The 26,254-nt window shown below is 39.0% G+C and overlaps 1 protein-coding gene and 3 pseudogenes across 1 annotated transcript; 3 read left to right on the forward strand and 1 right to left on the reverse strand.

The window, feature by feature from the left end:
• Positions 1–636: 636 nt before the first annotated feature.
• Positions 637–2,255, forward strand: LOC141837089 (pentatricopeptide repeat-containing protein At3g26630, chloroplastic-like; annotated as a pseudogene).
• A 255-nt stretch (positions 2,256–2,510) lies between these two features.
• Positions 2,511–13,011, forward strand: LOC141837677 (uncharacterized). The gene is made up of 12 exons (XM_074725046.1): positions 2,511–2,773; positions 3,957–4,103; positions 4,194–4,308; positions 4,394–4,488; positions 4,697–4,800; positions 6,244–6,281; positions 7,853–8,088; positions 10,532–10,625; positions 10,734–10,924; positions 11,348–11,567; positions 12,336–12,503; positions 12,624–13,011. Exons 1-12 carry the CDS (start codon positions 2,567–2,569, stop codon positions 12,803–12,805), a joined length of 1,797 nt encoding a protein of 598 aa, XP_074581147.1. The 5' UTR covers positions 2,511–2,566; the 3' UTR covers positions 12,806–13,011.
• On the forward strand, positions 8,663–9,314 carry LOC141838152 (uncharacterized; annotated as a pseudogene).
• Positions 13,012–16,564: 3,553 nt separating the features above from the next.
• Positions 16,565–26,179, reverse strand: LOC141840068 (PHD finger protein At1g33420-like; annotated as a pseudogene).
• Between the last annotated feature and the right edge of the window lie 75 nt (positions 26,180–26,254).

Genomic DNA, 26,254 nt, shown 5'->3' on the forward strand with positions numbered 1-26,254 from the left:
TGAATTGCAAGTCCTTGAATAATTGTAACTCTCAAGTGCTCGGTAATTATAAAATTCGTAATTGGAAAATTGACATTTGTATCTTATTCAAAAAAAAAATTAGTAAAAGGTTGAATCCACCATTTTAGCAGTTTTACATCTATGATTATCTATAAAAAAGTAAATTGAAAAATTATAATTGATTACGACGGAAGAGTATTATTTTTGTTTCATTAAAATTCAATTTTTGTCTATTTTAATAATTATGTTTCATCGTAATTAATTTAATTTTGCTCTAGGGACATATTTAAAACCTTTTCGTACTTACAAAGATTTATTTTAATAGCTTTATTTTGCGTGCTTCTAATATATTGAACAATTCCAATTAACATTCGTACCTTATTCAAAACCTTCCCAGACTTATAAAAGACTTGTTTGGTTTGAAAAAAAAAATTATGCTCATCCTCAATTGATGATTACTCAAATAGAAATATTTTATTAATATATATTTTTTAATTTAGTCGATTTATGACTAGGGGTAGATATAATTTACACGGGTTTTTTACGAATTTAATTAAGAATTAATAAAATAATTTATATAAAATGTTTTATCATAAAATATCGAAATGTGAATACCTTGAGGCGGCTCTCATTCTTATGACCCCGCCCCGGCCCTGTTCCCTTTCTGTCCCACTCCGCCGCCTCCGAAGGGCGCGTCGTCTTTCACCCATAAAGAACTCCTCCAGTTCCAAACCCTCCTCATCGTCCACCCTTCTCCTCCCGACTCTCTCCTCCACTTCCTCCCGGACTTCCTCTCTCGCTTATCCCGCTCTCGCCCTGTCTCCCACACCTCGCTTCTCCTCCGCCACTTCTCCGCCTTCCGCAATTCCTCTCTATGGAAACGCTTCCTCCGCTCCATCCCCCACCATCATCCCCACGCCCGCTCCCTCCTCCTCCTCCTCTGCCACGCTGTGTCCCATCAAGACCTCCTCCCCGACTGGGCCACCTTCACCCTGCTGCTTCCCCGCTGCGCGGCTCTCCCCGAAGCTAGCGACGTCTTCGGAAGGGTCATCCATTGCCAGATTCTCACCGCGGGTCTCGCGCCCGACCGCGTTCTCATGACAGGGCTGCTCACCTATTACTCGAAATGCGGTGACCTGCCTTCCGCGAAGAAAGTGTTCGCCGAAATGCCTGATAAGGACGTGGTCGCCCACAATGCTATGATCGCCGCTCTGAGCTGCCATGGGCTGGCAGCGGACGCATGGGCACTCTTTGAGCAGATGTGCGAGCGGAGCTCGGCATCCTGGAGCTCAATGATCAGTTGCTACTGCAAGCTGGGCTACCTCGATTCTGCTCGTCAATTGTTTGACCGGAATCCGATCAAGGATGTCGTTTCTTGGAACGCGATGATCGATGGCTACTGTAAGATGGGGAATTTGGCTAAGGCTCGCGAGCTGTTCGATCAAATGGGGACGGTGAAGGATGCAGTAACATGGAACACTTTGATCTCTGGATATTTGCATCATAGAGAATTTGGGATGGCAATCACTATGTTTCAGTCGATGCAGATGGAGAATGTGAAGCCTACAGAGGTAACCATGGCTAGCCTGCTGTCGGCCTGTGCCCGGTTGGGTGCTTCGCACATGGGCAGATGGATCCATGCCTACATTCAGAACCACAGACTGAAAATTGATTTGGTATTAGGCAATGCCCTCATAGTTATGTACTTCAACTGTGGGGATGTGGAGACTGCTCTGGCTGTCTTTCATGGGATGCCTATCAGGAACATTTTCTGTTGGAATTCTGTCATTGCAGGACTTGGGATAAATGGCTATGGTCGACAAGCCGTAGAAATGTTTCTTGAGATGAACAGAATAGAGAGAATTAAACCAGATGGAGTGACATTTGTGGGGCTACTCTCAGCATGCAGTCATTCAGGGTTAGTAGCTGAGGGCAAACAATATTTTTCTCAGATGCTTCATGTTTATGGAGTTGAACCCCAGATCGAACACTTTGGTTGCATGGTTGACATTCTAGGGCGGGCGGGCTTTCTCAAAGATGCATTGCATCTACTAGAGACAATGCCGGTTCGACCTAATGCAATAGTCTGGGGAAGTTTGCTCCGATTTCGGATGAAACGCGTGAAAGAAAGAGAAGGGGCGTTATTGAAACGTGTACGCGATTTAATAAAATGTCGGTTGTTCTATCGTTTTGCCAAATTGCTAAAGGTTTCGCCTGGGATAGACAAGAAATTATCGCAAGTGGGAAGGTGCTGATGCGCAAAAATTGTGCTTATTAAAAGCAAATGCATATTCACCGCTCTTTTTTTCCCTTTCAATAGTAATCCAACATCATCTGCCCCAATAACTACCTTCCAAACACCCGAATGGGGCCCATGTCAAGGCCGCCACATAATCCACTGGCAAAGGCGGGTGTCTTTTAGGTAGACGAGATCTGGTAAAATAGTGTTGACCTTGCCCTATCTATTTAAATCCCTTGTCACTGCAAGCAAATAAAAATATCATCGCTTGCCTTCCCCTCCTACTTCTCGATCGCCGTCTAGCGGATCGGATTCTCCGCTTCGGCGATGGCGCAAGCGGCGGGACGGCCGCTTGTGGCGGAAGCGGCTGCAGCGCCGAGGCAAGCACAACAGCAGCAGGGTTTCGGGCAGTCGCTGGCGGGAGTTGTGAGGATGGCTGTGTTATGGTACTTCGCCATGAAGTTCTTCAGCCCGAAGAAGCCCGTTGAGCCCTCTCTTCTTATGTCCAATCTATTCCACAAGGGCGAGCCTTTGGTCCGTTGTATTTCTCTCTCAAACCCTACATTTTCTACTTTCATGCCAGAAGATCTGATCACGCGTCGGGGTCCTTACATGGATTAAAGATTGTATTACCGACAAATATGTAAATAAGTTATGTTTTGGCTTGATAGTGTCAGGAGGAGTTGTTTGAGCGGTAATTTAAGATACTATTTTTTGACCTATTTTATTTTATTTTTACTTTGAATATTCTTTTTGAAAGGAAATACCATCAACGATATTCGTTTCCGTGACCACTATTATAATACACATGACGATGAATCAGTTAATGGACTTCTGCCACCAACTTGCCTAGTGGTTTTAGAGTTCAGTTAATTTCATGTCTTACTGCGTAGCCATTTATGGTCTCTCAATTGCCGTGTATTTTTCACTTTTTCTTTCCTAGTAACTTTAAATTGACGACTTTTTAGCTATACTTATATCTATTGCGCAGTAGAGAAAGAGTAGTATCAACTAAGATTTGCCATTTCCAAATGTGGCAGATCAAATATGTTCCTCTGCAAGTTCTGACTTGTAATTGAACAACACTATTAAATGACCTTTCACATATGACAAGCCACTGATATGTCTATCTTTAAATTCTGGCGTATAATTGAGCAACAGTGTTAAATGACCATTTTTGCTCCTTTTGTTGCATAAAGTCAATTTATTTCCAGTACAGATTGGTTAGTGAGTCCTCTACTGTTGCATGTTCACAAAGATGAAGACTGTTGAAAATTATGTCAGCTGTTAGGATATATTACCCTGAAGGATATAGAAATATTTATAAGACTTGTAGATGAAATACTATGATAATAAAAACAAGTAACTCGCATTTTCATGTCAGTGTAGTGGATACTGTAAGGAGTCCTGTGTGGAGACAACTTGTTTATAAAGCCTGTTCTAGTCCAAAACAACAACTGATTAGTTTGGTAACTTGGTGTATATGTGCATAATGCAACAGGATTGTTTGGAGCATCCAAGTCATGGTAATAATTTCTTCATCATATTTTTTTCAATGGCTCTTCTAGTGTCTATTTGATTGATCAGCGTTCCTTGTTAGCAGAAGCTTCATAATTTGATGCAACACAATTTGATTCTTTATTGGTAAGCTTATTACATTCTATCTGTTTGACTCTGGTACATAACAAAGTTGTTTCCCTGCTGCTCTAATGACCAGGACATGTGGCTCTATCTTTCTGAGAAGGAGAACTTTAATGACTTCGCTGATGAAGATGCCCTTGTTTGGCATGAGGCAAATATTCCATATGCAGTTTGGGGGCAGAGTAGTACTAGGTCCTTGTCTATGAAGTATTATCCATCTGAGGTGCAATTTGGGTTTATAATAAAATTAGACATTTCTAATTCTGGATTCTTAATGGTTAAACGACAACTTGATGCAATTTGTATTTTATAGGCTGTGAAACACAATGGAACTTTCTATGCTCATGTTTTCTTTGCGCGCTCAGGATACCCTCCAGACCCTAATGACCCAGAGTATGAACCACTATCTACCTTTAGGAATACCCATTGTAAGTATACAGCATTTATAGATTGCTGTTTTGTGATCTCAGTAATGTTACATTACTAAACCTATCATCTCTGCATTTTGTTCAGCTGTTGTGGCCTTTTTTCCAAAGTCAAAATCTGATAAAAAGAGGAGATTGCTAGGAAGTTCCAAAGATTCAGAAGGGGAAGAGTCAATGCTTGAGGTTCTACTCGTTTCTCTGTTGCAATACCATTTGTCGCTCCATCAACGCACAAACTCTAGTATCTGTTTTGCAAATAATTTTTATACCAACTTGCCTCATTTCTAGTGTATTAGTTAAATTGTAGGCTCATCTTATCCATCAGTGGAATAATTGCATTGGTCTATTATTCTTCTCATGCTTCCATATTTTCATCATGGCATTTTTACAGGTGAATCATGATAGTGAAATTGAAGCTGTGGATGAAGCCGGTGCTGAATGGGTTTCATACTGGAAGCCAAATATTACTATCAACCTTGTTGATGATTTTACAAGGTACCCCCAACAATCACCACTCCACACAAGAAAGTATATATATATATATATATATATATATATAGATAATGTATATGCAAGACCAAGTTGAGCATATAGATGCCATGTTAGACTGCTTATTTTAGATTGAAATATAAAAGGTTATGTAAAATCTTCCATTATCTTGATGTTGGACATCTGCTTCTGTAAGAAATATCATTTATATATTTGGTTCGAGCTAAGAATGGAATTTGGTTGTATTCTTAGGGTACATCTGTTTAGAAATTATGTTATCCCATAGGAATGTTTTAGATAAATACCTTCATGAATTAAGGATGTCACAGATTGAGGTGGTTCGCTCTGTGGTCTGCAAGTGAAGTAAATGTAAATACTCTTCAACTGGTATACTAATAACAACTACTACTGTAAGACTTATTGCTGAGAAGACCATCACAGTGATGTTTGTCAGTCTGATCATTCTTTTGGAAGAGTAGAACTGTAAACCAAGATTTTTGTATGAAGATCTCACAAACTAAAATTACAGTTCCACCAAGGGAAGACAAAACAATTTTCAGCCTTCACAGTGACATGTCTGCTGTAGGTGATAGGCGGAAGGCTTCATGATTGTGATAAGGTCAATCAATGCCTCCACAGGTGAAGATGGTTGTGCTATTGACACTGAGAGGCTCAATTCAGGTAAGATGCTAGAGTATAGAGTCCCAACAAATCTGTAAGAGTGAGAGAAGTGAGATCTCTTTCCTGATTGATCCACTGCTGATGGTGAGAGAGGAAGGAGAGAGAGAGATCTCGCCCTCGATTGTGTAATTCAGATGTGAAGGAAGCACTTGCCATCATCGCTGTTGCATGTATTCTAACCATCCACTGGCTATTCAAACAACAAAAAAGACCCCTTGAGAAAGAAAGATTTTGTCTACGATGGCGCTCTCGGCTTTAATTTTGGTTGCGAAATCTACCAGGGTATCACAATTGTTGCTTGTGGGATTGAGAAGGCTCACAGATCTGAACTGGGAGCAACTTATCAACAGGTGTTAATAGATATTAGGGCTCCAATACTATATTTTGGGATGATTTTAGGTTAATCAAGTCAACCCTAGTAGCCTCTTTTACCTATATCTCAATTAAATTACAGGAATTTACATATCTTGTATGCTTATAATATTTTAATCAAGTCCTCAACGTATCACATGTAAGTTGATAGCTTCAAAATTAAATTATTTATCTGATTCACATATAAAACTCCTTCTAGAAGTAAAGTGCCAGCATATAAGAGTGATTTGTATGTATTGTAGCTGACTGATCAATATTGATTCATAAGATTAGCTCAAGTTGTTTCTTTGTACTTATTATGAGTTTGTCATATTTATATGTATATTATAATCTTTTCTTTTTGTGGTTTTCTCATCAGCCTTCTTGTAATCTATTTATCTTTTTGTTGGATTGCAGATACCCTCACAACAACATCCCCCCAAATGTCATTGGCTGTATCCTAGACCCAAATACTTAGGGTTTGATGTATAATTCACATACTTGTGGGGTTACTCAATTGATTATTAATTTTTTTGTCTGTTTTAATCTATGTTTTCGGTAATTAAAGATCATTGAGATGTTTGATTTGTAGAACTTTTTGACACTGCCTGGAGATTTGGTGGAATTTTTTTTTAATGTAACCAGCCTTTGACTATATTGTGCTTTAAATATTTTGATTTACATTGGCAGGACATAGTGTAGACTTTTGATATATGCATTATTTTTCCTCACCTTTTTAATACTGTTTTGGGAATATAACATAATAGATAATGATCATGATTGCACACTTATTAAAAATTATAATCACTTTGCTCACTTGAGATTTTTCATGTTACGTGTTTCAAGCATTATTGTCTTCTTTTTTCTCAAACTTCACCTAGTTGATTGATTGACCTTTCATGGCTACATTTTTTATAACCCTTGTATCCTTCTTATTCATGCTGTCTTAGCCACTGTTTATTTTTCTTTGTTTGCTCTTCCTGATATTTCTTTTCTATCTTTCCTTTTATTGTTTAGATGTAGTCTTTTTAGTCTAGTTAAATATCTTAATTTTCAAGGGTCCCCTGTATCAATTGCAGTCAAGTTTCATCCTATCAGAATTTTTGGTGAATGCTGAACCTTCTATTGTTATGTTTTTCAAACGCCATGTGTAATGTTAGTTTGCAACTTTACATATCTTAAGATTCATTTTCCTTTCATGCTGCATTTTTAAAATTCCAATAATTTAATTTGAAGTACCTTAATTGTCTGAAATCAATTTTTTAAAATTGGTGATTTAATTGGACATGCCACTGGTTCATTTATAGCTGCAACCAAATTGATCAAAAGACATTTTAAAGTTAGCATATCCAGCCTCCTAGGTTTGACTGGGTTTCACAGATTTGATCTGTTATCAATTTGTTTTGAGCCAAAACCTGGTTCTGATTTGGGCTCTGCTTCCTGGTTTAACTGGTTGGTTCACTCTGGTAGTCAAAACCTTAAACGGGTAGATACTCTTTCTTTTTGCTGTCAGTTCTGCATTATTTGTTAAACCATGCATTGTGTCTTATGCTGCATGAGAGACTGAGCAGTAATTATCATGTGTGATTCCTTGTGACTAGATGTTCGATAAGCCAAGGATCATTTTTGTATAACAAACAGTGATATTTCATATGTTCATGTCCAATTTTGCCTCCTTTTCTTTGATTTAAGTCGAAATTGACACTTCTCTTAAGGTGTCTGAACAGAGTGGATTTGTCCCCTAACTTTCTAGTTAGTGTTGTTTAACTGTTGTAGATCAAACTATTTTCTCTTTGAGACTGTTCAGTTCCATTTCATTGTATTCATACAAATTCAGTTGAACAAAACCATAATTATACCTGTCTTTCTGAATAGTAAAATACATTTCCTCCACCATATTAATGTATTTCGTTGTTTTGCACATTTTTGGATACTGACATGTATTAAAGAATGCATACTGAATTTCGGCATAACATGCTCTGGCTGGTGTAAGTTTTAGATTAATATTCCTTAATGTAAATGGCAGATATAAATGTGGAGCCAACCACAGGGAATTACTTTCCTACAGTTTTCTTTAATGAATTTTGGCTTTTAAGGGACAAGCTTATACCACTGAATGACAGCATGATGGAAGTACCTCTTAATCTCGAACTAGGGCCCATTAGCTTGACCAAGTGGCAATTCTTTTTACAAATTGAGCAGGCATTTCAGGTTCATCGGAATTATGGTAGCATGCTTGAAGGTGAGGCTGATGAGCTTAAGGTAAGGTCCAAGATTTTTACTCTGAAGCTAAACAATTACTTTAGAAATTTGATATTTTTTAGTCCTTTACAGTTTTTCCTCACTTAGATTGTTTTCAAATTCTTGATGTACTAATTGTAATAAACTAGAAATTACATGGACAACAAATTATAGTTTTTCAACTATTTCTCCAGCTGCTTGCACCTTTCCAAGTTATTCTGTCATCTACCTGGATCTTTCGCAGCTATGCAAATAATCCTCATGGATCTTGTTAGGGTCTGAATTGTACTACCAAGAACCTATTGAAATACCATAAAATACAAGCTGTTACATTAATCCATAATAAACACAGTTAGAGGGAACTGCCTAGGAATTTAGCCCTAATTTTTCTCATGGTATCAGATCAGTGATGGGTCCTCCCATCGGGAACATGACAGCAATGAATTCCTTCCTGAAGCCATCATGAACATGGCATCTTGTGGAAATTTTCCATGCACACCACTGCCTGAAGAATCCTTCCACACATGATTCTGTTTGTACATCACCTACATGGACTACAAACTTATTGTCTGATGATTTCAGCAACCAGTAGATTATGCAAGCCAAAGTCAATCCCTTTGCTTCTTTCCAGTGAGTACAAGAAATTTTCTCCAGAGAATGCTTCAGCAAGCAGAATATTCACTCTCTCCAACAAGCAGAAACAATCCCCTTGCCAATCTGTTCAGCAAGCAAAATAGCCATGTTCCCTTCAGTAAGCAGAGGGCTCCAAAAGGGGAGCACAACAAACTACAAACACAAAACATGAAGGGGCAATAGAAGGGGAAGGGAAATTGCATTCACTGCAATACTTGTCGATCTTTTCCCATTCTGGTCCTAGGCGTGGTTTCATCTTCCTTGTTGTGGCATTTCTTCTTTTTGAGCAGCTCATTCCCTCACTGTTGTGGGAGCAAGTCTTTGGGATTTTTGAACTTCGTCGTGCCATGTTTCATCACAAGCTGCACCTCTTCCCATAATGAGGTGATACCTGTTGCACTGCCAACTCCTGCGTCATCTGAGGCTCTTGATCTGTTCTTCATCAGATTCTTCTTCAAGTTCATTTTGCTGCAGATTTCTTCCCATTTCTGTAGAAACTTTCCAGCTTCTATTTCTGCATTCAATTTGTTGATTGCTTGCAGTTTCTATTAGAGATTCACAGATCTCAGCCTCTCTTTTGTTCTTTCCTTGCTTATTTGCTACTTATCTCTTGAAAAAGCTGGAATTCCTTGTTCTCTCTGCTCAAATGTTTACTCCGTTACCCTTTGTTGGTTTTTATGGCAGTGGTGGCCATGGAAGTGAGCAAGGCTATGAAGATCATTATGCTTGACAGAACATGCTCAATGCAATTTAGGCATGTCCAAAAGGTTTGCTACAGATGGTTATTCACTAGGTTATCCTCTACACTTCACCTGTGGGATAGCCAACCACAACTAGATGTCAGCAAGACCATGTAGATCATTATGGTAGACAAAACATATGCCCAAATGCATCCATTGTAGAAAATTTAGTCATGTCTTGATTGTTTGTTGCCGCCTTACTATCCGCCATGCTATCCTCTACAAATCACCCATGTGGCATAGTCAACTGCAGTTACTCAGATGGTCCATATGTTCTCATCTCGTCAGTCTCTAGCTCCACTGTCATAGTTCTTAAGGAGTATCTCTGTCTTCTTTGGCTCTAGACTGTAATAGATGCATCTCCCAATCAAATTATCTCATCTTATGGAGGTACTTCACATTTCATTGAGCTTTCTAATTAGTACTTGGCTTAAGTGCCTCTGAACAACATCCTCACTTTTGCATCACTCAGTTCGTCTACTAATTCATGTTTTCCAATGGTTCTTAACAAAAGGAATTGAGCAAGTTTTTGTTGATCTTCATTACTTTCCCATGGGTTTTCTGCCCCTGTAATAGATCTTTCACCTTCTTTAACAAAGTAATAATTTCCATGCAAATAATTTACTACATTTTATATAGAACAATCTGTTGGAATTTGATCTTTTTAAATTGTTGCTGCTTTGACTTTATTCATTATCCTTTTCCTTCTTGCCCTGATGAAATAGCCCTTACTCATAAAGCAGCTCTTAAAGCATAGGTGTTTGGATCCTTTGTGCCTTGTGCTTTTCATCTAGATCAAGGCTGATATAGGAATGGTAACCATACTAAAAACCTTTGCCATATAGAGGGGAATTGTTTTATATTACATTCTAAAGACACATAATGAGGATCAGATTGGAACAATCTTTTATGCTATAGTTGATAAAGTTTAAATTGGCTTAAACAGTGTCGGTTTGTATCTTTATTTCTTCCCTTTTTTTTCTTATTTTCCACTTTCAATGTGTTTATGTTAGATATCTACTTATTGTATGGTCCATCTTGTCTGGTGGTTGGTTTAATGTATTGATATGTGATCTGATATTGTGTTGCAGAGGGTATTCTTAGAAGGAAACCCATACCTCCTCGGAGTAACAATGCTTGTATCTCTGCTACATTCAGTCTTTGATTTCTTGGCTTTCAAGAACGGTATGAATAGATGCCAGTCTAGAAGCTAGCTGCAAAAAAGTCCAAGCCATTGGTTAACTTTAGAATAAAATTTCAGGATAACTATAAGATTATTTTGATTTCTTGTAGATATTCAGTTTTGGAATAAAAACAAGTCTATGGAAGGGCTCTCTGCAAAATCAGTCATTGTGAATTTTGTTTGCCAGCTGGTGGTTTTCCTTTATCTCCTGGATAATGAAACTTCTTGGATGATACTTGCTAGTTCTGGTATCGGCTGCTGCATTGAGTTCTGGAAAATAGGAAAGGCCATGCACATTGAGGTATGTTTGATCTTCTATTGTTACCACAGTCAAAAAATATAAACGGGAAGTTGTACAATTACCATGAAATACTCAAAAGAAAAGAAAAAAATGGTTAGTTGAATGGAGACAATACCAAGTCAATGGTGATAATACACTGAAATATTTGCCAAACACGCAAATATTTTATATGAAAAATCACAGTAATAGGACTCACTCATAAGCTTGCAGTGGAGAACATGAGCCTTCTAAATCTCGTAAGTCAGTTTCAAAAGATTCATTATTAAATGTTATTAATATCTTAATTATCCTTATAATTAGAGTCCAAAAACATTCCAAGTCTAATTGGTTGAGCCAAAGTAAAAGGGTCCAACAATTTGTTCAAGTTATCACATCTAATATCCTTAAGTTTTGGTTAACATTTTCTATTACCATCAACACCAGGTAGACAGAAGTGGAAGGATCCCCATGTTGAAACTCCGAGATCGCGAGTCGTATGCCAAGAATAAGACAAAGGAGTATGATGATCTTGCAATGAAGTATCTATCTTATGTTCTTTTCTTCCTTGTGGCTTGCTTTGCCATCTATTCACTTATGTATGAGCAGCATAAAAGCTGGTATTCTTGGATACTTTCTTCTCTAACAAGCTGCGTGTACATGTTTGGTAAGTTCTCCCTCTCCTGTGCGTAATATGCAAATGACTTTACTCCATTGCATTTTACGCAGGACATCTACTAATGATGATTATTTCTGTGGATACTATATTACTCATTTTTCCTTTTCCAGTGTACTCATTGTTTAGCTTTGGAATTGCTAATATGGTTTTGATTTTTGTGCTTTTCGTAATCTCTTGTTTATCAATATCTTGATCTTACTCTGTAAATTGCTACGTTTATTATTCTCTCTCTCTCTCTCTCTCTCTCAATGCAGTGGTTGTCAGTTCAGTCACTAATTTCCCTTTCCCATCAACATGGTTATTTATATGATTTTTGTTTCACGTCCTCATGGATCTACCGTGTGGAAATGTTGTAATGTGAAAATGTAATAGAGTGCTTAGTTATTCCTGCATAAAAATAGATGCACGTTCAAGAGATGGTCATAACTATAAGTGAGCAAATTTGATTTCCTGTGATGACCTAAGAGATATTTGTCACCTCATCCCTTCAGATATTAACTTATTGCGTAAAATGCTATTTTTTATAGAAGGAATTCTTGCCACTAAGGTTTTACATATTTATAAAATGTTAGAATTTGACATGTAAAGGATTTAGTTACTTAACCGTTGTGACTGACGGCTTGATGATGATGAAAAGAATAAAATATAGAGTTTACATCAAAACTTGTTTTGGGTTCATTTCTGTGTTTAGTTGATGAAAAACTCTTTCCCTTGTTTATTTGCGCAACTAATGTGGCCATTGCATACTATCGACAGGCTTTATCATGATGTGCCCACAGCTTTTCATCAACTACAAACTCAAATCTGTTGCGCATCTGCCTTGGCGGCAAATGACTTACAAGTTCCTGAACACAATCATCGACGACCTTTTCGCATTTGTAATTAAAATGCCAATGCTGCATCGCCTATCTGTTTTCCGAGATGGTAGGTTCTTTTTGAAATTTCTTTTTCTTGTCTTTTAGAACTCTGAGGACTTGCGGTACCACAAACGAGCAAGAAACAAACAAACTTATTAATGTCTAACAATTCCCGTTGGCCATGCAGATGTTATCTTCTTCATATATATCTACCAGAGATGGATTTACCCCGTAGATAAGAAGCGAGTGAATGAATTTGGTTTTGGTGGTGAAGATGACGCCCAAATCAGCCAAAGTTTAGTATCTGATGATACAGCCGCAACTAAACAGGCTGAAGGTAGGATGGAAGGCAACAAAAAGACCAATTAGTCTGGGTATATTTGGTTGCATGTATTTATTCACTGGTCTAGTGAATCGTTTGCCACACCTCTCTTGTGAGGGCATTACTTGGCGCCCTCACAAATTATGGCCGAGCTGGTCGTATGATTAGGCTGCTTGACCTACATGCCACAGCAGTTGTAGCAAATTATGACAGTAGTTTGAGGTTTGGTTTGGATTTTCATGGATTTATTCAATTATGATGTTTGACGCATAGAGAAATTCGTTCTTCTAATAGCTGGTGGTTAGAGAATTATTTATGGTCATTTGCATGAACACTCAGATTTCCTGTGGAGGAAAACTAATTACATGAGAAGGGGGCAGTTCGGTCTCTTTCCGTTGATATCTGATAGCTCTGATGTAGTAGGGTAGGGCTGTAAACAATTTGAGCTGAGTTAAATTTTGGTGATATTAAGTTTATTTGATAAGGTAGTCGATCGTCAAGTCAAATTTAAAATGAATCAATCTGTTGAAATTATTGATCATGTTTAGTTAGTTTAATTTTTTGTATGAGTTTAAGTTTGGTTAAATTTGATTTTAATTTGATTCATTCAGATGCTATGACTGCTTGGGAAATTTAGATTTGGTCATGGTCTATCGTAAAGTTGTAGTTTAAATTAAATAATTTGTTTTTACTATAAATTTTAAAATTTTACAATTTGATTGAGCGGCAAAACATTGTATAATTATTTCACACTCAATATCTTGTGAGATTATTATTTTTTTCAAAAAAAAATGATAATAATAATTTTAGGGCAAAACATTGTATAATTATTTCACACTCAATTTCTTGTGAGATTGTTTCTTTTTTTTTTCAAAAAAGTGATAATAATAATAATATAACTACTATAACTTGACCAAAATTATCTAATCCAATTTAAAATAGCTGAATAGAACGAGTATCTTATTGTCATTGCTCATTGTCATTCCTAAAGATAATATCTAAAATAATTAAAATCCTTGTCTTGGTTTTTTTTTTTTTGGCAAATTTTCAAGGGTGCACTTCAAGTTTGTTTTTGTCCAAAAAAAAAAAAGTATATTCAAATTTAAGAATTATCAAAAGACCTACTTGATTCCAATTTTACTTTTTTCTCAACCATTTATTTCATTCGCGATTTGTCAATACATTCAAGTCATATTTTAATTAAAAATTTATTCATTGATTTATATTCATGTGACCTTCATATCTCTCTGTGTGGTTTAAACAAATATCTTTTTTTTTGCTCAGTTAAAATAATTTATCTCTTTCGTTATTTGAAATTGTAGAAGCCGAACCCTTATAGACTCTCAACTCATGGCAAGTAAGTTAGGATTTTCGTTAAAACTCATCTACTCATAAAATTTTTCTCTTTCATTCAAATTGAGGATTTAATTTTGTTTTATCATTCTGTTTGTCGATGTCGATGTTGCTTATCTCCCTCCTCTCCTATTGTAAACTATACTCCTATTTCATAACGGCGCAAGAATATCTTTCAATCTCTCGATCTCAATCATCTCCAAGGGTATGCATTCTATTTCTAATGTATTCCCTATCTATTGTTCATGTTTAAAATTTATCTTTTACATTAACTTACATTCTTTGACATTAACTTACCTTCTTTGATATTTTGTAAAGTATAGGATTTTATAGTTGCACATTCTGTTAGGGTTTAAGGGGTGTATGGTATTTCAAAAAAATTATTATTACTATGATGTTGGATAAAAAATCAATACCACGATGTTCAATAACCACCGATGTTAAATTTTAAAGTACAATACCATCCTAAAGAAACAAAAACGATTGAATTTCTTAAAAAATATGAAAAAAATTTAAATGATTATCATTAATTTTTTAAGTTGGAATTAAGTATTTAGCCTTTCAGACCGATTAATCCTGAAGTGATTAATTCGATTCTACGAAAAATTTTTAATAGCCATCGAAATAATCAAGAAGTTCTTAGATCAATAGTTCTTAGAATTCATCGTAGGGACTTGATATTTAGATACTTAAGAAATTGCACAGGAGCTCCGTTGCAACGGAGTTGATCCCGATGAACGATTATCATTATCAATCATAGTGAAATAGAGGAAGATTATCATTATGATAAATCTCAGTCAGTCTCATGTACTCAATCCCTAGGGGTGATCGGTACGGTCCCACGGAAGTTTTCCACCGACCACCCAGGTAAATCGGGAAGTGTATACGGCGGTCAATTCAGATGCCCAGCATCCTTTGATTGCATTCTAAAGAAAATTCTTACTGGGGATCAAACTGCAGGTCCTTAGGTCACAACTCGGATGTCCTACCGTTGCATCATTGCTCCGGGGACAGGGAAATTATCATTATGAATCATAGTGAAACGGAGGAAGCAGCTGTCATTTATCAAGTCTAAAAAGTCTCTAAAAAGTCTGTGGCTGAACCACAGCCAAGCTATTGCACAAAAAGAAAACCCCTTACTGAAAAAATAACATAAACAAGAGGTATTTTACAAAACCCTAACAAGAGGAGGAAGGGATGCGGAAGCTTCAAGCTGAAGAAGAAGTCAGCTTGGGGCAATCCTTGTGTTCAGATCTAGAAGGCAAGGGGAAGACAACGATCCTAACGTACAAGAAGGCCATCACAATTCCTCCTCTCGTTGGTTTGATTGTATGGAAGATGTTCTTTTGTCGTTCCCGACCCTGAGGAAAGAAGACGATCTCTCGATGGTACCGTTGTAGCGGGAAGAGGAGGAGAGTATCTCGCTAGAGGGCGTACAATGAGGAAGCGAGAAGACGGTCTCAAGAGGATTGTTTGTGTATAAACTTAAGATTAGAAGAGGAAGTCATCGCCGCATGGTCTGGGGGTCGAGGGAAGACAATTCTGATGGAACACGATCATTCGATTCTTGATGGAGAGGTAAGAAGACAATAAGATAAACTTGCTAGTTTCTTCTCATTGGTTTTTCACCTTTACGTTTTGCCCTTGTTGATCGGGGATGATATTTTCAAGTGTGGTTTTGTCCAACAATGTTTCTGAACATAGTTTCTCTGTTTTCTTCGATCTTCCACCTGAGTAAATGAGAAAACTTTAGTTGTTGCTTTCATGGAAATTGAAAGATTCATCTTTCTGTATGCAAACCATTTTGCTTCACAAACCAACATTCAGATGTGAGGTCTGTAACTAATACAGCCAAAATAGAGATTCTATCATCTATGTACAGTTTTATACAAAATTTTAGGAATTCAGATACTATAATCATAACCATTGATTGGTACTTGTGACATGGCAACTTGATTTTATTTCATAAATTACTCTAGATTAAGTTTGTAAAGTGACCTGAAACAATAAATCTGCAGTCCCACATAACCTCTGACTGTCATAGCCATAAGCCATAACCATAAAAGTTGAGTTTTTGCTCTTGAAGTTTTCAGTTATCTGAATCTGTATCTGTTTGAGTGAATGGAGTGTGTCAAAAATCTGACACAATCTCAATTCTCCTTTGAACCAACATAAATAGTATTCCCATTTTGCATGTGCTGCATTTCTTTTCTCTGTTCATTGTTTATGTTTTGGCTCATGGCATTCCAGCTATACAGATTTTCTTCCCAAAATATAGGATGACTTGAGTCAACGTTTGTGTTTCATCTTTTTCCTGCTGTATTATAGCTCTAAAGTAAACTAATCAGAAAAGTGTGTATTTGATCTGTGGATGCTATCCCTTGGAGTTCGAAATGATTGAGATATCAGAATATAATCATCAATCACAGTGCATAGAACTAGCTACACTTGTTTTTCACTGAGCTTCAATGGATGTCTAAAAGAAGCATGTTGTTCATATTAATTTAGTAGCAATTCCTTTCTATGATTTCACTAAGCAGTAATCTATCAATATGTACAAGTTTGGACTACAGAGTTCAAGTTATTAGCGTTACATATTTGCCTTTGCCTTTGCCTTTTCCACTGTTTGATGATGCTACATTGTATTGGCATGCCATGCCTGGACGCGACATATTTGTCGGTTTTTCTGCCTCTGCCACGGCACTTGGGCTTCCGGGAACACGATCTGCAGATGAACTTGGCCGGAACCTCATCGAGGTCACTGATCCCGGAGCATCTCGTGTGTTTCCAGACTCCACAGCTGTCGCACGTCAGCATCCTCTCGCCGTCGTCGTCTTTGGCTCCGCAGGCGCAGTCTACCGTCCAAGTCTCCGTCCCTCTTTCCATCCGGAACTGCTCGAACATGCATCCATCTCCCAAGCGTCCCTCCACTCTGATCAAGTCGTCCGAGCCGAGCAAGAAATTAACCAGCATGGCGTCGTGCGCGACTTCGCCGTCCACTACGACTTGCACTGCTTGGAACGATTGCAATATCAGGTACGTCTCCTTGAAGGCCTTGGTCGCCTCGTGCTTGAGGTCCGCGACCGTGGCATGGAGGGGCAGGACCAGGAGTTCTGGAGGTGGGCGTATGTAGTAGTCCTTCGGCCTGTCGAGCAGCTCCGCACGGCACCATACGCGCAGCGCGAACGGATTTGGATTTGCCACGTCCTGAGCTCTGTCGTAGTGCTTCACGAATTGCTTGCAGTCGAGGATCGTGGCCGCTGACCTTCGGGACGACTCCGGCTGCATTTTGGCAGGGTTGAGAAGGGCGTCGTACAGCAATCTGAGGTCACGGATGAGGCTTTCCCTGGATGGTCTGCAGCGGCACTGGGCAGGCGAAACAACGTCCGAAGAAGCAGCAGCAGGAGGAGGAGGTTCGAGTCTGAAGAGGCAAAGAATTGGCAATGTCAGCTTCTGATCGCAACACCCAAAGTGAAGGGTTAAAAAAGGGGTTACCTGTACTCCACCGAGTTCGTCTCGGAGTTGCATCTGACTGCGATGACGGAACCATCAGCAGTTCGTCTACCGTCGAGTCGCTTGAGACAGTAATCCAACAGCTCGGGAGAACCCACAGACCGAAAGGTTGCTCGTCGGAGAGCCCGCCAGGTGACCCACTGCAACTCTTTGATAGCACGAAGAATCTTAACGACGGCATCCTCTGCCCTCGCGATGTCTTGCTCTGTCCATCGGCACGGTGGAAGAAGCTCCGTTTGGTTCTTCTTCTCCCCGTAGCTGTGGGTGTCTTCGAGTAGCTTGAAGATGAAAGAGAAAAGGTCATGCAATGTCTCGAGTCTTCGAGGGGAAAGGAACGTGTACAGGGCGACCGTCTTCTGCAACTGGGATCCAAGTTCTTGGTCACGGGAGGAGTGTAAGGGTGAGAGTGGCTGGGCGGAGAGGGCGTGCAATGCGCTTTGGTATGTTTCAGCTGTGCGCGCGAAGCTGCCTGCGCCGAACTCGTAACCCCAATTTCCATACCAGGAACGGCCGGTGGCGACTCCATGGACGAGTCGGTACTCCATTCCATACTTCTTGGACACGTCCATCACAGACACCTTTCTGTCCACGACAGAAAATTTTCCGTCATCAGTTCATGTTTCCACTTTCTACGGTAACATGAATGAATGAACTACCACCAATGCTAAACTAAATAAGTGATGGTACAGGTGACTGCATTATTAGGCCGTGGGAGGTGTATATAAATGTCTAAAATACAAAGAACTCGCACGTTAGATTGCTGAATTTAGGTTAGTGTTTATTTTTGGCTCACGATTGTCTGTCTTGTAATAAATTTGCTCATTAAAGTTGCAGCATTTTGCAGTGGGCAACCTTCCAATATTATTATGTACCGAAGATCTGAATTGTGTGACCAAATTTTACTCGACGATTATGCGTTGCTCTCGTTCAATCAAGTTGCTTCCACACCTTTACGTTTTTTCTTCCCCACATTTAAACTGAAATGTTATTTAGTCCAGATTTTTTTTATTTATATGTTGTTTGCCACAGAATCAATTCGTATGGCAATTTTGTTTCAGTGGGACTGGTTGAATTATAAACCAAAAATGATATAAATCTCAATTTTTCTAAATAATAAAAAAAGGTTTATGATTGAGATCTATTTATCAACCTTTATGGAATTTTCGATAGAAAAAAAAAACTTTACGGTATAAGGGTTGCAATTTGACATTGAAAATCTTTATCAATTTTAATCCACATCACTTATATGATTGGTTGTGTATTTAGACAGGATCTTATTGTATGGACAATGGATAAATCTTGGTAGATCCAGCGGGTCACTGAATAACGATGTTTCCAATTTCAAAATCAAGTTGGACCAGCCGATCCAGCATTGTAAATCCAGTTAATGATACACACCAAACTTTTATAACAAATGATTCTGGCGGATTTTAACTGTCAGATAATCCCTTCTTTTTTCAAGTAGTCAAACTTCTTAAGTATAAACTTCTACTAGTCTTCTATGTAAATGGAATTGGTGACAGTATTATGTTGGAGGCAAAATCAATAGATAGATTAGGATCGACTAATCTAAGAAATGCATACGAGTTACTAAACGCAACAGGTAAAGCATTTGATCACGTAGACCTAAGGTTAGCTTCAGATATTTTAAATTAAAATTTTAAAATATAACCCTACATATGCAAGAGAATCCATTTTTTTTAAGTAGAAAAATCAAGAAAGTTTCAGAATTCACTAAAACTAAGATGAGAAGGAACTGAAAAAAAAAACCCAATCTTTTTTCGTTTGAAAATCCTAAACCTCACCCACTGATGCTGACAACTACAACGTTCAACAATAAGGACTTATCTAATTTTGCGCATGAAACCGTAGAAACTAAGACTCTTTTCAGATGCACAATTAAACAATATATAAACCAAATATCCCCCCCAAAAGAAACCAGCAATGATACAAAGCATGACCAGATAAAACAAGAAAACAGATTATTCGAAGCATAGTTTTAAGGATGGAATGGGAAGCTAGCAAGTACATTTCAAAAACAATGCTTTAAATATGAAGCTGATATATTTTTAATAATTTTCGCAGTAAAGTCTTTAAGTGTTCGTTTTAGTCACTAATCCAATCAAAATAGGAAGTATAGATATTACCGAAGCGCAACAGAAGATTGTGTTTCCATAAGAAACACCATACTTATCAAAACAAAACATATTCCTATTAGGACCACCATATTGGTACTGTACTATGAGAAAACAATTACAAAAGGCCTAGTTGAGATTCCATTTTCCTATTGGTTAGTTATTAAATCAATAAAACAAATAAAAATATAAAATTATCATGATATGAAACAAAATAAATTTATCAAAAAGAAACAGAGAAAAGCACAATTGTAAACATGAGAAAGAAATTCCATTTGACTAGTTGTTCAGTTACTTATTCCTTTGAGGTTATCGTATTTTACACATACCTGACATGGAGTACTTTGCACAGGCGATCCCAAAATTCCATCAAATCACAACCCATTAAAGTTTTTGAGCCACTTTCCCGGCCATTGATTCTCAGAAGATGGCCATATCCATTGGCATGGATCACCCCATGCAACAAGTGAGTTGAGTCCTCCAATTGAATGCGTGCCAGTTCTTCCAAATCAAGAGCGGCTATCTCATGATCACAAGAACCACATCTGCAGGTCAAGCTCACACTAATATTAGACCTCATTTTGCAATCTGTTTTCCAAAAGGCTCAGCACAATTGATGAATACAATCTATGTCCTGATCTTACGAGGTGTGTTAACATAGTTACAGTAGCATTCAACGAGAAATATCTGGAAGAAAATTGAAAACAAGGAACAATAAAGTGGATGCAATGCTATATACAATTCAAAATTTTGCAGGAGTCTAAAGTATGGCGCACTATCTACAAAGGAATGACTTCTCCACGTGGATTAGAAAATTATTCTCCTCTATATATTTCTCTCCTTTTAGTTTATTTTAACAAGATTACAAATGGAAATTGAATGTTATTCAATCCTCAATCTCAATTTCCCACCTTAAGGCTGAGAGGCCAAGCAAAGCCCCACAATGACTGCAATGCCGTTGCTGATGGAATGAGGTTGGACTGCTTTCATTGCGGATTATAAAGTGATATCTTGTACAACACACTGGATTCTCACTCCAACCTGTTGACCCAAACAGGTGAATAACTATCATAAATTATCAAGTGTAATGAGATTATTAAAGAGTACAAAGAATCATAGATAGTGTAGCTTCAAACAATTTTTTTAAAAATAAAGTAATAATTGTAAGTGGTCTTTTAATGGCTTCTTTAGAGAAATTCAGCTTAGTATTATTTAACAAAAATTATAATTGGCGACTAACTGAATCCCTGAACCTTCTCCATTGGAATATTTTCCAAAAGTAGTTAAATGGAATTATAACTTCTATCCCTCTTTCAAACATAACATGAATATAAAACATAGAAGATCCCAGTGTCAGTTCCTAAGAAAGCAAGACATTATTTTAAGCAGCAAACACACTTTTAAGTACCAAAAAGTTGCTACAGTTTAATTAAAATTTAGACAAATAAGCTTCAGCAGATCAACATCAAATATCACAACATGGCCATGAATAAAGCTAAGAAAAATTAGGAAAAAAATACTAAGCAAAAAATGTAGATCAAAGAGAGGAAGACAATAAATGATGTATATTACATAGAGAGAGAAAAATGCATAATGTGATGTGACTTTCTTCTCAGTCAATGTTAAATTGATTCATCGATAAAATTTGATTAGATTTTCATTTGTCTCAGTAGATATTTGACAAAAAGGAAAATAACGAAATAACATATTCATGAATGGAATAAAAATCTTTGGCAATAATTTATAAGGACAAGGGTGAAATGGTTCTAATTATAGAATTTGAGTTGAACACAAGAACTAACATCACAAATAAACATGACTGTCAAGATTGTAATCTAAACCTTAGGATCTTATGAAACATGTGAAAGTGAGAGAGAGAAAAATTCAAAAATCAATCTTGGTAACTATAGGTTAATTTTAAAGATCATTTCTATGTTCCCATTTTTCTATGTTAGTAATAGAAAAAATCACTAATTATTTAAAATAAAATTTTATGAAAGTGCTAGATGGTCTCACAGATTATATTTAAAATAAAACATATTTGGTATATGCAATGCAGTTGGTATATGAAAATGAAATTTGCTAAATTATAAATCTACAAATAGATTTAATTTCCATCTTAAATTGTCAAGAACTATAAAAACAAAAGATCTTAAGCTATTAAAACTAAATTTGAATATATGCAATGCAGTTTGAAATAAGAACAAAATCAAGAGAAACTATAGGATGAATCATGAATGAACATGAAACTCCTATAAGTAAAAGTTTTATATGTATTCATCAAAAATAACACGTTTATGAGATATAATTAACAAAAATAAAGAATGAGTAATTGAACTAGATTTTAGCTTTCAGACTGTTATGTGATCGTCATGCAACCTTTAAACTACACGAACAATTACTACAATTGTCAACCTTCTATACATTATGATTAAAGTGTTAAGACTATTAGAAAGTCAATGGAAAACACATCTGTTATGGATTGATATACCCTGGTCAAAAAAGTCAAAGTTTGATCCAGGTGGAGATAACACATTGGATGAGGAGACTGGCTTTGTGCCTAACTAGCTCCACGCCTAACTAACTCCACGCCCAACTGACTCAATGGTCTCCTAGACAAAAGTCAACTCCCCAATCGGCTCAGTTTCGCTAAGTTAGCACTCCTGCCCAACTAGTTCCACTCTGCCAACACTACTTCCCTCACTCATCCCTCCTGACAGCTACCTGAGCAACATGTGGAATGGTAGAGTACTCAAAACAATAGGTAACCTAACACATTAATACAGCATGGTCTTCTACCATACTAAACATGGTTGATGGGACCTCCCTTATGATGATGGGATATTTTCCTCACTGTCAATTGACATCTCCTCCAATTACCCTATATAAGAACCTTGCTTCCTGCGGGCCCAGGTACGCACATACGAATAGACGCACTAGCCTCATTCACTGCCTTCCATCTCCTGTTCTTCTTCTTCCTCATCTCCCGTTGGCAAACTAACTTAAGCATCAAAGTGGCTAAGCCAAGGCACCCCTGGCCTCTATTTTAATCCTTTGTCTCTCTTTAACGCCTTGCAGGAGCACTACCTTCTTATAGTTGCTTGTGGACTTCATGAGATTTTGTCAACGTAGAATCCAGGTGTCTGGTGATTCCAAGCAGGAACATAATTGATGTCGTCTGTGGAAACACTGAACTAGAATCCTAAATTGAGACGTTCTGATGGATGATCCGGAAGACCAACCATCATCACCACGGCCCACGACAAATTCAACAAGATTATGGTAGTTGTTGTTCAGGATGGTCTCATAGTACGTGCCTGTGGCCCATACCCCACCTTTAAGGATACTATCCATGTTAGCAGAGGTGCCTCAGATTCCTACTTGAAGGCAGTAGCGACCAATGGAGGCACCTTGGGCTCCCCCTCGACTCCAATCCGGAGGGCAGGGAAGTGCAATGTCTCTATAGAGTCGGCAGTAGGAGAAACACCCCCTAGGGACTCTGCTAGGGGCAAAGGACCTTGGTTGGGAGAGACAAGTGGACCTAAAGGCACTCCCTTCTCCCGGAGCATCTCAAAAGAAGAGTTGCCTCGTCATTTCCGAACACCCCAGCTCAGAGAGTATACAGGAACTACAAACCCGGAGGGTCATGTGGATCGGTTCGAGATTGCAACCTTACTATATCAGTATACAGACGACATCAAGTGTCGTGTTTTCTTGATCACGCTAGCCGGCTCAGCCCAACAGTGGTTCGGTCGACTCCCTACCACTTCTATTCGGACGTTCGCAGAGTTTAAAACTTCCTTTTTGCAGCATTTCACCACCAGCAAGACTTATTGCAAGACACCCATAGAGTTATTGGCCGTTAAACAAAAGCCTCGGAAAACTCTAAAGGAGTATGTGCATCACTTCAACCAAGTTACTCAGGATGTGTCTTCGGCTGCATCAGAGGCGCTCGTCAATGCCTTTTCTCAAGGGTTAATAGAGAAGGATTTCTTTCGGTCCTTATTAAAGAAGTCCCCGAAAAACTTTGACGTCCTATTGAACTGAGCTATCAAATGTATCAATGTGAAAGAAACTCAGTCAGCTCGTCGAAAAGATACGAAGGCAAGTCATCACTCGGCGTCCGCTCAGAGTGCCCCCGCCATCATCCCCAAGCGAAGAACATTACCACAACCCCTGCGGGGAGTTGAGGCAAGGCACTACAATGCGCCCCTGAAGATCAACAACAATGTTATTCAGACAGTGGACACCACCCCAGCTCGACTCTTGGGGCCTAACCGATCGCTTCCTTGTTTTTGCATCTATCATCAATCGAGGAGTCACTCCACGCACGAGCACTACCAATATGCATGCGAGCTTCGTCGAGCTGCCGATCAACACCTCGAAAGTCAGTGCTCTCCCTCTCAATCCCAAAGACCTCAAGCCAAACAAGCGTCCCGATATCAACACCAGCACTCTCCCCTACAGGCCCATAGAAGGGACTGCTCTCCTAGACGGTCTACTCAACCAGCACACCCCGACACATCCCGAGGCCTGACCCGATCTAACCGTGAGACTCAGCAAGATGACAACAAAGACAATGCTCCCTGAGGTAATATTCATATGATCACAGGGGGATCGACCGGGGAGATTCCAATCATGCAAGAAAAGTCCATGGCCGACGTCTTGAGAATTATAAATGTTAACACCAGTTCAAGAAGGAGAAGAAGAAGATGAAAACAATGGAAGGCATTGCACATCTGCCTCCCAACCCTAATATACGCATGGGCATCACTCGCCCAAACTATCCCATCGGCGGGGCAAAAAAGGGAGACGCATTCTGGGCCGCCTGATTTGGCTCGCCGTTTCACCAAATCTGGGCAATCATGGCGATTCAGTTGTCGCATCGGACGCATCGCTTGCATTAATGTGCCTCATAAATGACGCACGTGGATAAGACGTGTGTGGGGAAGGCGCACGTCACTTAACTCAAAGACACATGCTGGCGGACACGACCCTCCACGCCAGCCTACTTCGCCGATTCGTTATCTGACTTTCTTGACCGAGCCCGTACCAGGGAACTAATCTAGTCAGTCCAACCTGTGCCTCTTTCAACTAAACTATTAGGAGAGACTTATGTTATGGGTTGATAAACTCTGATCAAGAAAGTCAAAGTTTGGTCTAGGTAGTGATAACACATCGAATGAGCCGATTGGTTCCATACCCGATCAGCTCCATGAATCTCCCAGACGGAAGCCAACTCCCCAATCGGCTCAGTTTCACCAAGTCAGTACTCCTGTCCAAGTAGCTCCGCTCTGTCAACACTACTTCCCTCACTCATCCTGCCTAACAATTACCTAAGCGACATGAAATTGCAAAGTACTCAGAACAATAGGTAACCTAACATATTAATACAGCATGATCTTCTACCGTACTAAGCTTGGGTGATGGGACCTCCTTTATGATGATGGGTTATTTTCTTCACTATCGATGTGGCATCTTCTTCGATAACCCTATAAAAGAACCTTGCTTCCCGTTGGCCCAAGTACGCGCATACGGATAGACGCACTAATCTCATTCGCTGCCTTCCATCTCTTCTTCTTCCTCCTCATCTTCCACCGACAAGCCAGAGCACCTCTGGTCTCCATTCTAATTCTTTGTCTCTTTTTTGACACCTTCCAACAGCACCACCTTCTTACAACTGCTCGTTGACTTCGTCAACGCAGAATCCAAGAGTCCCATGATTTATCCAAAGGCGATTCCAAGCAGGAGCAATATCAATCAATCAAAAATGAGATCTTGATGAAGATATCATTAGAAAAACAAAGACTGAATGGTTGAAATATGAAGAACCCCTTCTTTTATTGTCGCGTGCATATTCAGATAAGCGCTCTTATAATATTGTTTTTATTCAACAAATCGATAACAACGGAAATGCTGAACTCACCGATAATTCTGCAGTAATCGCAGTAGACTCTCTTGGATCTGGATACATCCTCCTCCACCACGTCCAGATCGACGACGGTGTCGGCAGCGTCGGTCGCGACCAGCTGGAAGGGGATCCGCCACGTGCGAATCAGCGGCACGACCAGCGGAGGCGCGACTCGGCCGTGGCGGGCGATAAAGGACCTCACGGAGAGGCGGAACGGCCCATCAGCGGAAGCATGCTCGCCTCCCCCGCTACCGCCAACCGGTAGGGCCTGGAGGCCGTCCAGCACCGCCCGCCGCCGCGCCCGCTTCAGCGGTCGACCGTCGACCGCCATAGCATCCACTCGCACCATGTAGGATCGCCGGTGGATCTGGGGGTTCCGCAGGGGACAAACGAGATGATCTGCTGGCGTTAGGTTACGATTCAGCTTTTGGCTTGGAACGAGACCGAGAGATCCAGAAGGGATTTGGCGATTTGGTTCTTGTGATTCGAGGGCAAAACAGAAAGTCGGAGGCGCGATGCAAAGCGGGCGTGAATCGTGAGGAATTGCTATAAAAAAAGGGAGCTAATTAGAAATGAAGTCGGTT

The sequence above is a fragment of the Curcuma longa genome, chromosome 11, assembly GCF_044706935.1.
Source record: "Curcuma longa cultivar G26 ecotype Majalengka, Jawa Barat chromosome 11, ITB_CL_G26_1.1, whole genome shotgun sequence".
Taxonomy (NCBI): Eukaryota; Viridiplantae; Streptophyta; class Magnoliopsida; order Zingiberales; family Zingiberaceae; genus Curcuma; species Curcuma longa.

Bases quoted from the DNA above. Each gene is read 5' to 3' on its own strand.
- LOC141837677 (XM_074725046.1), top strand. From the start codon at position 2,567: ATGGCGCAAGCGGCGGGACGGCCGCTTGTGGCGGAAGCGGCTGCAGCG. The intron at 4,104-4,193 runs GTGCAATTTGGG...TGTATTTTATAG, and splicing joins TGAAGTATTATCCATCTGAG to GCTGTGAAACACAATGGAAC. The intron at 4,801-6,243 runs GTACCCCCAACA...GTTGGATTGCAG, and splicing joins CTTGTTGATGATTTTACAAG to ATACCCTCACAACAACATCC.